The sequence below is a fragment of the Zonotrichia leucophrys genome, chromosome 4A (genome assembly GCF_028769735.1).
Source record: "Zonotrichia leucophrys gambelii isolate GWCS_2022_RI chromosome 4A, RI_Zleu_2.0, whole genome shotgun sequence".
In the NCBI taxonomy this organism is placed as follows: Eukaryota; Metazoa; Chordata; class Aves; order Passeriformes; family Passerellidae; genus Zonotrichia; species Zonotrichia leucophrys.
This window is the reverse complement of record NC_088174.1, coordinates 1051283-1062003: the sequence shown is the minus strand read 5'-3', so window position 1 is coordinate 1062003 and position 10721 is coordinate 1051283. Positions and strand designations below refer to the sequence as shown.

Below are 10721 nucleotides of genomic sequence, written 5' to 3'. Positions count from 1 at the left end.
TGGAATTTACTCTGCAGGAAGAGAGCCAGCTCTGTGAGGACAAGTTGAGGAGACCCCATTTTGCCAGAGTTCATCGAGGTTGATCTCCTCTGACTGCACCACTTTAATCCTCAAATTCCAGCACAGCTTCAGGTGAAATCAATGATCAATGGATTGGTTTCAGCTGGGGTTTGATCAGCACCTTGCACCTGAGTCAGGTAAGAATAAGACCAGCAGTTTTTGGAGATGAAACAAGCCATAACTGCAGTGTTTGCCAAGGAAAACTCCTCACGAAGGTTTGAGACTCCTTCCCAACTCCTCCTGCTCAGCAGCCACCACTCCACACTGCCTGTCCTTCCTAAAAAGTCCACATCCTCCCACTGCTGCCCTCCAGGAGCCATCCCACCCTGTCCCAGTGATGCCAGTAAGGTCAGGGGTGAGCCATCTCCAGCTCCTTCCCTGCATTTCAGGAACTTGCAGAGAAGCTGGAGAAGACAAGTGACTGCCTGGAGTGGAATTCCTTCCTCTGATCCTATGGAATTTGCACTCTGGAGGAAACGTGCCATGAGATGGGAAGAGTTGGGCTGTAAGGCAAGAGACCAGCTCCTGGCATCCTCAAACACATGGAGATTGCCCTCCTGAAATTCCTAACACGGGAAGGGAGGCTCTTCCCTAAAGCTGCAGCACCTTTAAGGATATAATATTGGAGTCATCCAGATGGGAATTCCACCCTGACACGGAGTGTGAAATACAGAAATGGCACCTCAGGTCAGGGCATTTCTTTGGAGTGTTGAGTTCTCCCAACAGAGGAAAGACCTCCCAAGAGGGGTCAAACACGATGACCTCCCTTGTGGAGAGGACACAGCAGGAGACACCCCCAGCTCCCAGCCCGGACTCTGCCAAGCCCATTGGATCCACCAGCACAGCACCTGGACACATCTCCCCTCCTCCTTCCCCACGTGGAGTGGCACTTGGGGACACGGGTCAATGGTGGCACTGGCAGTGCTGGAGGGTGGCTGGACTCAAGGACTGGAGACTTTTCCCACCCAAAGGATTCTGTGTGATTCAAGTTTCATGCAGTGTTTTTCCCCCACCAGGTAATTCTGCACTGCTTGGCCTCACTCCATGCCCCAAATCCATGGAATTCCCTCCCAGTGCCAGGGATGAAGCTCTGTCACTCTGGGCCAGCTGTCACCAAAGGAAAGCTTGCTTTGGCCGTGGCTGATCTCCAGGGAAAGCTGGCAGTGTCCCCAAGGGAAGGTGTTCCTGCTGGGTGCCTGGGCTGTGCCAGGCAGCACCACACTGGGATATTTGAGCAGGGTCCATAGGAAGATGGATGAGGCACCCCTGCAGCTGGGGAGCCTCTCCCATTGCCCGGTTTGGCCAAAATGGCATTTTCCAGCAGCTGGTGTCCCACTGAGCACGGAGCTGTGGCGGTCAGAAGCGGGTGTGCTGCTCGGGATCGGGATCAGGGTCCGGCTCCACCACGGCAGCTCTGCCCACCCCGTTGGGCACAGCGTGGCCACGACTCTGGAGCTCCTCCCAGCCCTTCCTGGGGCAAGGGCCACTGCTAGGGACCACCAGGTGTTTCTTCTGCACCTGCTCCAGGATCTGCAGCACCTGGAATGAGTAGACACAGCAGGGAGTAGGTTAGGAATTAGGGGAGAGCACTGATTTCTTCTCCAGCTGTTGAAATAATCAAAGAACATAAAATAACAGGTTGGAAGTGACTCTTAAGGGGGCAAGGACACCTTCCACAAGATCTTCTCCCCCCTGGGCAAGGACATCTTCCTCAAGATCTTCTCTTTCAAGTGTCTAGCTCGGTTTTGGGATGACACAAATAATATCTCTGGGATGGGTGAACATGGAGAGCCTGCTCCATAGAAGTCTGTGACCCTGGATCTCAGAGCCATGGATGAATCAGCCCCACCTTGCCCATTCCCCAGCTCCACAGAGGTGCTCCAGAGCAGGATCAGGACAGAAGCATGGAGCTCTGCTCTTGTCCCTCACACCAGCCTGGGACAACTCCTTGTGCTATCACTGCCTTCTTGGTCTCCTTACTGAATTAGGAAGCCCCAGGCTGAAACTCATTGAATGGAGAAAGGGAATGGAAATGAAACCCAGCTGAATTTCACCTGAGACTTGGGGATGATGCCGACTCGGAAGAATCCAATGCTCCCACTGTCGATCTTGGTGCAGTCCACCACGGTGGAGGCAATGTTCTCTGGAGAAGGCCCAGCACAAAGAACTGCATCCACCTAAAACCAGCAGATTTCCTCATCAAATTTCCCTTGGAAAGGGAGAGTTTTCCCTCCCAACAGTAAATAATTCTCATCAAAGGCAATGCTGCTCCTTCCTGCCCTGCTGCAGTGACACCAGTGCTAGATTTGGAGGGAATGAACCTCAAAGCAAGGACAGGGAGGGCTCTGCAGGGTGCAGGTCAGCATTACAGCACAGCACAGGCAGGTTTACAGCAGCTGAGGAGCTCTGGAGAACACCCATCCACAAAGAGAATGTGTATGAAGTTTTGATTTTTGAGGAGTTAGAGGTGGCAGATTTGCACCACCTCTTGTTTAAAGCTGCCATGATGACACAAAACGTAAAATCCCCAGAATTCAGCAGTGAAATCTTGGAATCATGGACTCATCCAGAGTTGGAAGGATCCATAGGCACCATCAATCCAACTCCTGGCCCTGCACAGGACAAACCCCAACAATTCCACCCTTCCAAAGGCTCCTGGAGCTCTGGCAGCCTCGGGGCTGTGCCCATTCCCTGGGGAGCCTGGGCAGTGCCAGCACCCTCTGGGGCAGAACCTTTCCTGATCTCCCACCTAAACAATGAAAGGCCATGACCATGGTACTGCCATGAAAGCTCTAACAGCCAGCAATATTTTGGAGCTTGGGACCAGTTTTAGACCAGCCTTAGATGGGAATCCCTGAGCTCCCACAGCCCAATGCTAGCTGGAACCCTGGCACATCCAGGCACCAGGATTTGCTTTCCTGTAAGCAAGAATGAATTTTTTCATTGCTCCCATCATCCCGTGTTGGAATATGAACCCACTCACGTTGCCAAGCCGTAACTACACTGTGTAAAGCAGAAGAGTTTTGGTTTCACACCAACACCTGTGCTTTAAAATTTAATTTCTCTTTGACACCAGCATGAGGAGCATCCATGAGATTTTTTGAGTTAGAGGCTTTCCCAGATTCCTGATACCATCTATTGATTTGCCTTCTGGAAACAAAGTGGTTGCACTTTTCCATCCCCATCTCTTGGTTACCTTATCTCCCAGCTTGGCATACACTTGGTTGTGGTGGGTCGTGTCAGCCTCTCCTGTTGGGTTGGCTGATGTGACCACAATGGGGCCAACCTGGTGATGGAAAAACAGGGGTCAAAGCTCTGAGCAGGACTTTGGGGATAAAAGAGGTGACTCAAGCTCTGAACTCCATCTGTGACTCTGAAGAGAGCTCAGTGTGGCTCACCCAGGTGAGGCACCTTTTTTGCAGGCAACCACAGTCCCACCAAACTGCACTGACAAATTTGGGTTTAGTGATGATGGCCATGAAATGACATCTTGCTTTCCAGCAATAGCACTTGCCTAGACCTAGAACACTCAGGGTATCACAGCTCCCATGGCCACTTTCTACACCTTCTGAAGTTATTCTGGCCTCAGAGAAGTCTCTGCTTCCAACAGTGTTCTATATTGGAAATTAAACTGCGTCTGTTAAGGGCATTCTCCTGATTTCCTGACCTGGTGGTTGCTCCTTTTCCCCTCTTTGCTGCCATAAGATCCCTCCCAGCTGCCTGCAGGCCCCAGCCCCTCTCAGAGAAGGGCTCAGGTCACGGGGCTGAGGTGCTGGGACTCACCAGGTCGATGAGGTGTGTGGTGACAGAGCAGTCGGGAATGCGGATGGCCACACTCTGAGGGGTCCCAACGTACTTGGCAGAGTCCTTCATTCCCAGGAAATCCACCCATTCACCTGCACCAAGCAGAGTCACTCAGCACTTAGAGGTTTACATCAGCCCAAACATGGTGATTGTAATGGGAATATCCCTATGGAACATGTGGTGTTGCAGGGCTTCACAGTTTTGGGATTTTCAAACCCAAAGCTCACCAGAGAGCTTGGACTTAACAGCATTTCCTCACCTCTGGGAATGACCAAGCTAATGGGAGATGGCCAGGCAGCCTCCATGAAGTCCCAGAGGAGGGGAGTGAACAAGTGCTTGGCAGGTTCCAGCTGCTTCAGGCTGGAAATCCAGAGGGACATGGGGCGATCCTGAGCCTGGCGCTTGGACCTGGAAGGAGGGAAGAAAAGGTGAGGCTGGAAGATGAGGATTTAAATTCAAGGAAAGGAAACTGCTGGAGAGGTCTAGAGCTCAGAGAAGGTGTGCAGGCTCTGCCCCAGCTCACCAGTCTGGAGTAGAAGTAGGACTGTTCAACCACGGACTGTATGGGAAGGAACATTAATGTCTACTCCCAACCAGGAATGTCTATTTCCAAATCAAGGCTTTAACTTCTTATGTGCTGATGGGTAGAGGTCCCAACAGCCCAAATTCTGAGGAAACCCCACCAATATGAGGGGCTCCAGTTTACACCAGAGGGGTTTTGTTGTGGCAACATGTACCTCCAAGTAAGAACAATAACCCCCTGCCCCATTTGCCAGAAGTGGTTTGGGTTTCTTGTGGTGTCCAAGTTACCCAGCTCCATCAGCCTTCAGTGTCCCAGAACACAACCACAGCTCAACTCCCTCCTTTCCTCACATGGATCTTCTTTCCCCCTAGCTGTTCCCACCAAGGCTGAGCTGCCTTGCTCTCAGTGGGTGCTGCAGCCAGCACGCAGAGCAGCTCTGGGCTCTGGAAGGTTCCTGAGGCCAGCCCAGGTGCCAGGACTCACCGGTGAGCTTTCTCCACGGCGTCAGGCCGGCTGCAGGCGGCCACCAGCACGTACACGGTGTCCGTGGGGATGCCACAGGTGCCACCGTTCCTCAGGATATCTGTGGGCACAGAAACAGGGCACGAGCCTTGAGTGACAGGGGAGGGGTGCAATTCCCACGGCAGAACTGTCACACAGTGTGCTCCTCTCCTCTCTTGTCCCAGCTCTGGCAGTGCATTTTCCCAAGGGGATATCTGGCATTCAGGGGAGTTCTGGGCCAGAATGGAGAGAGCAAGGACCAAGCATTGGCTCTGCTCTCTCTATGCAATGCTTTGGGTAGCAGCCCCAGCCTGGAGCATTGCTGGGTCTCAGAGCAGATGAGGACACAGAGAAATTATGCAGCAGACACAGCAGGAGACACGCTGCTCTACTCAGCTCATGACTCCTGTAACTTGGCCCACTTCACCAAAACATCCCCACATTATCCAGGTTTCCACATTAAGGCCAGATTGGATGGGGCTTGGAACAACCTGGTCTAGTAGAACTAGTGTCTAGTGTCTAGTGTCCCTGCTCATGCAACAAGATAGGCTTTAAGCTCCTTTCCCACTCAAACCATTCTGTGATTCCCTGATTGGGAAAATGTTCTTTTAAGAGTGTTCTGCTACAAAACCTCCCAGAATTTCCCCTCCATCCCCACATCCTGCCCTCTCTTTTCCCCTTACCTGCGATTCTCTTGACTGAGGAAGCTTTCCTGGCAGGGAGGTGAAGGCACTTGGTGGTTCCTGCCCCGACACCACTGAGCTGCACCATGGGCCTCCCCATGGGCAAGCAGCAGCCCTCAAAGGTGCTGCTGGCCAGGGCAGCCAGGAAGCAGTAAAAGCTGACCAGCCCAAAGATGAGGGTGGCAGCGACGTCGTATCCAGTGGGAAGAGCATGGATGGCATCCAGCAGGAAGCTGACGGCGATGAGCATGAACGTGAGGGAGTAGAAGAACCAGGCCATGTTTAAGAAGAGCGAGCAGAAGACAATGAAGCTGTTGAAGAGCATGAAGGAAATGATGCCCACGGCTGTGTGGAAGCTTCTGGCAGTGCCACAGAGGCCACTGTACCTTGTCAGGCCCCAGATGATCCACATGACAGAGTAGAGGATGAAGGCACTGCTCTCCAAAGTTTTACCCCGGGCAAAGGCCACTGACCCACCCAGGAGCTTCAGGATCCCACCAGCTACCACCACCCATGGAATGACCACGGTGGCAAGAGGAGCCTGGGGGTCTCCTGAGGCTGTTAGAGCAAAAGAAGCCAGCACACTGCAGGCATAGGCAAGGACCTCTGCATCGGCATACTTGGAATAGCCCAGGTAGGGAGCGTGGAGGTCTGGCCCCTCCCGGAGCTTCAGGAGGCTGCTGCGAGCAAGGAGGGCCTTCACAGCCCCCTTCCCTGTTGGGATCTTGGCCCTGGCCCTCACATTGTACAGGTGAATCAGAGCCACCGAGGCCGAGGACACAAAAATGGCCACAGCCACACCTTGGGGGCCACCTGCAAAAAAACCCCTGGGGCTGCAAGCCAAGGCAATGCAGTAGGCGACAAAAACCAGCAAGTACAGGCCATCCACAGGGCTCTGAAGGGAGAGAAAAAGAGCCAAGACAGCAAAAAGAATGGAGAAAACCACCAGGAATGGGGTTGGGAGAGACGGCTCCTGTGGCTGCCAGGCGGGGTACAGGAGGCAGTAACCTGCAGCAAATTTGAGGATGGAAGTGAAGCCAAAGGCCGTGGCCATGAGAGCGTCCATTGCACGGTAGGACAGCACACAGATGCCAATCTGGTAGGTGCCAGCTGCCCACAGCCAGGGCACGTGGCCCAGGAAGAGCCTGTGGGTGACGCCCAGGAGCCTGCAGCAGAAGACACTGGCTGACAGCATGTTCAGCAGCAGCCCGGGGGCTGTGAAGGGGTTGGTGCTGCCCGCGCTGCCCCGGCCCTGCTCCTGGGCCTTCTTCTCGGTGAGCTCCGTGCCAGGGAGGGCAAAGCTCCCTCTGGTCAGGAGGCGCAGGATCCTCCCCAGGGCAAAGTAGCCCCCGAGCAAGCAGACACTGAGGTGAGCGCAGGCCACGGCCGAGGGCCCGAGCGAGGAGCTGCAGTGCAGGGCCACCTCATGGGCGCTGGCCAGGGACATGGCAGCGGCCACCAGGCCCAGCAGAGGCTCCCCGCAGAGGAAGCCCACTACGGCCAGCAGCAGCAGGGCCAGGGTGAAGGTGGCCAGGCCTGGCACCAGGGCATCGCGGGCATCGCCCGGGCCGGGCAGCGCTCCCTGCCCTGCCAGGATGAGGATCACTCCATAGCCACTCCAGAGGGCTGACAGGGTCAGGCACAGCGCCACCAGCAGCGAGGCGTTCCTGAGGCTCCTCCGGATCCCTGCGGAACAAACGGAGACAGGGCTGTGGTTTCAGACAGCAGGGTGTGGGAGGCAGAGGTTAGGAAAGGTGGGGAGCAGGATCACTAAGGGGCAAGGATCAGCACAGGTCCTGCCTGATGGTGGATTGTCCTGCAGAAAAGGAGGCCACTCTTATCCCACTTTTACCCCACTCTTATCCCACTCTTCAATTTCATGGAAGGAGTTTGTAGTGAGGGGTCAGGCACTTCTCCCAGGGAACAAGAGGAAATGGGCTCAAGTTGTGCCAGGGGAGGTTTAGATTGAGGATCAGGGAAAATTTCTAATGGAAAAAGTTGTCCAGCCCTGGCACAGCTGCCCAGGGCAATGGTGGAGTCCCCATCCCTGGAAGTGTTGAAAGACACATGGATGTGGCACCTGAGGACAAGGCTTAGTGGTGACCATGGTGGTGGTGCTGGTTGGATTTGACAATCTTCAAGGTCTTTTCCAACCTGAACAATTCTGTGATTTGATGATTCTGTGATTTCATGTTGCTATGAGCTACAAAGAATAAATGATTCAAAATTCATTCTAGAAAGAGTGGGTTTTGTCCTAGGCAGTGATTTTCTTCTCTCAGATAAGTAGAGTCACTGTCTCTTGGCACTTACCCATGGACATTTCAATCCATGCCTGCTGAAAGCACTCTCAGAAAGCCTGGGAGATAAACGTGTATTCAGTGTGTTAAAACTCTGAGATCCTGGTAGAGCATTTGTTTAAAACAAACATTGATTTCTTCTCTCGCCTATAGAGGGAAAATTTGCTGTGCTGACACAGAGCCATGGAATGGTTTTGGTTGGGAGAGACCTCAAAGCTCATCCCATGGGCAGGGACACCTTCCACCATCCCAGGTCCTCCAAGCCTCATCCAACCTGGCCTTGGGCACTTCCAGGGATCCAGGGCAGCCACAGCTGCTCTGGACAATGCACTCCTCTGGGAGAAGGGATGGGTGGCCCAGCGGGGCTGCCATGGTTTGTATCCTGTGGGCAGAGCAGAGCTGGGTGTGCACAGCTGTGGGAGGGAGGTTTGGGGCTGGCCAGCCCCAGGTCTTACCTGCATAGGCCAGGAGAGCTGACACAAGGAGCAGCAGGACCCCCAGAGCCGTGCTGGGGATCAGCGGCGCCGCTCGCGCGGAGCTGTAGAAATGCACGGCCAGCAGGAGAGAGCCTGTGGGACACGGGGGGAAACACACTGAGCTTGTAAACCTGGCCCAAAAACATGGGAGAATCAGGGCAGACAGAGCAGGGAACAGAGGGGAAATAACAGTGCAAGATCTACAAATAGGAAAGCCTAAGGAGCTGGAGGAGTGTGGCTCGGTTTGTGCCCAAGGTCTCACTTCTTTCTGCCTGCTTGGTTTGAAAAAGTTTGGAATTAGTCACTTGAGGTTGCCCAGAGAGGTTGTGGTGCCCCATCCCACAGGTTGGATATTGGGGCTTGGAGCAGCTGGGTGCAGGATAAGGTGTCCCTGCCCATGGCAGAAGATGGAATGGATCATCTTTAAGGTCCCTTCCAACCCAAACCATCCTGGATGAAAGAGTCATATCCCCTGATGCCAGATAAAGGTAAAAATCCATTATTCCAGTTATACAAAAAGCAGACAGATAACACACCCTGCAGCAGATCCCTCCAGCCTTGTAGTGATGGAAAACCAGTTGAAAAAATCCAGGAAGATGGAACACAAAGGAGGAGCAAGTGAAAGGGAGTGAACACAGAAAACAGAGCTGTGGGGAGAAGGATTGGAAAAGGAAAGGGGAGGAAGCTGCATCCAAACCGAGATGATTTACTACAGTGACTATAAAAAAGTTTGGATTTGCTTCCCTCCCAGTGTGGAACAAGTACAAAACTTCAGGCCAGCCCTTGGAAGCCAACACAAATATTTTGTTGGCCGCCAAAGCAGGCGCAGGGATCTCTGGATAGAAAAGCTCACCCCAGGCAGAGAAGCCTGCGGATAAACAGCCTCCTGAGCCCCCTCGGAAAAGGAGGGTGTCCCGGAAAGCTCGTCCCGAGCCCGTGTCCCGTGCCAGGATGCCAGGAGCGGTCCCTACCTGCGGAAATGCCCAGGAGCCCGATGCAGGAATGCAGTGACTCAGCCCCGCTGTCGCCCATCCCTGCGCGCCCAGCCCCGGCCGAGGGCTGAGTGCTGCCTCTCTTTCCTCCCATGCTCTTTATAACCAAACCATCGCCGCTGCCGCCGGTCCTCCCTGCTCTCCACCCCTTTTCCCTACAAACCTCTTCTGTTCCTGCTGCTCTCTGCATGCGGGAGGAAATGCAAATGAACTTCTGGCTGCAGTAAATTTGGGGCTGTGAGTCAGCGTGGGCTGCTGGTAGCTCCCTCCAGGGGCCTCTTAATTTTACTGTTGATTAACCCTTGTTCAAAAAGACACTTGAAAAATAAGGCTGAGGGTTTATTGCAGTTGCTGCCTTTTTTTGCTCCTGCCAGTGAGGAAATGACACTGGTTAAAATGAAAGTTTTTGCAAGCATCCACCTTGATGGAGCAAACAAGCCCTCTGCAAGCCCAGCAGCTCCTTGGGGACCACTTGTTTCTGCTCACACTGGCCATGGGCCTGCTGTTTGTCCCTGTCTCAGCTCTGAATGCCTGGCACCAGCCCCCTGAGCTGGGCAAACCCAGGGCAGACTCAGTGCCATTCCCTTAAAGGTGACTTCTGTCCATCTGCCGCTCCACATCCAGCTCCTCCAGCCTTGCTGGCTTTCCAGGTCAGCAGTGAGTGTCCGGCACTGCCAGGATTGTGTCCCAAAGGGGACATGAAGGACCTGTGGGCAGCTTCCTGCTGCTCCTCATGGGGGATGCGTGGTCAGGGCACAAAGGTGTTTGTGGATGGAGGGGAGGCTGCAGAAAGCACTGGCCTGGGGATCGTGTTGAGTCATGGCTCGGGTGGGAATTGTCAGAGGACTATTCTGTGAAAGCTGACAGAGCTTGGTTCCTCTGTTGTGTTGTTTGTGGGGATGGAGCAGTGTAGGGACTGTTCCCACTCTCCTGACAAGGTAGAAGGTGCAGAACAGCATGCAGAGCTTTGCACTGACACTCTGGGGCTGCCCAGGGATGGCTCTGCAGAGCTCCTCCAGCAGCCAGCTCTGATGTTCCCCTCAGCAGATCCTGCTCGGTGATTCCCCATAAATCCTGTTCCACAGCCAGGGCAGGAGGACAGGAAAGCTGCTGGGAATGGGGCTGGGAGCAGCACTGACTGAGCTCACAGTCAGGCCTATGGGATCATCCAAGGGGTGTTGGAGCTGGGACAGCATCCAGAAGAACCCCAGAGCATCAGGCCCTCTGCTCATCAGGAGCCTGCTCCTCCTGCCCTGAGGAGGAGCAGGATCCAGCTGGGTCCCCTTCACTGCCCCCAAACTTTCCTGGTATCTCTAACTGTGCCCACCCTGGAGGAATAGAGTCCCTTCCCACCCCTCCTCACTAGAACCTTGATGCAGATTAAA

At 54.1% G+C, this 10721-nt stretch overlaps 1 protein-coding gene across 1 annotated transcript; it reads right to left on the bottom strand.

Annotated features, from left to right (window-relative positions):
* Positions 1-993: 993 nt before the first annotated feature.
* Positions 994-9376, bottom strand: LOC135447791 (uncharacterized). The gene is made up of 9 exons (XM_064712865.1): positions 9316-9376; positions 8324-8437; positions 5572-7257; positions 4871-4970; positions 4124-4272; positions 3844-3956; positions 3257-3346; positions 2115-2237; positions 994-1599 (listed from the first exon to the last, which is right to left on the bottom strand). Exons 1-9 carry the CDS (start codon positions 9374-9376, stop codon positions 1417-1419), a joined length of 2619 nt encoding a protein of 872 aa, XP_064568935.1. The 3' UTR covers positions 994-1416.
* Between the last annotated feature and the right edge of the window lie 1345 nt (positions 9377-10721).

Coding starts and splice junctions, on each gene's coding strand:
- LOC135447791 (XM_064712865.1), bottom strand. CDS start 9,376: ATGGGCGACAGCGGGGCTGAGTCACTGCATTCCTGCATCGGGCTCCTG. Junction 4,273..4,870: donor GCCGTGGAGAAAGCTCACCG/GTGAGTCCTGGC, acceptor CCCTCCTTCCAG/GTCCAAGCGCCAGGCTCAGG. Junction 1,600..2,114: donor GCATCATCCCCAAGTCTCAG/GTGAAATTCAGC, acceptor TACTCATTCCAG/GTGCTGCAGATCCTGGAGCA.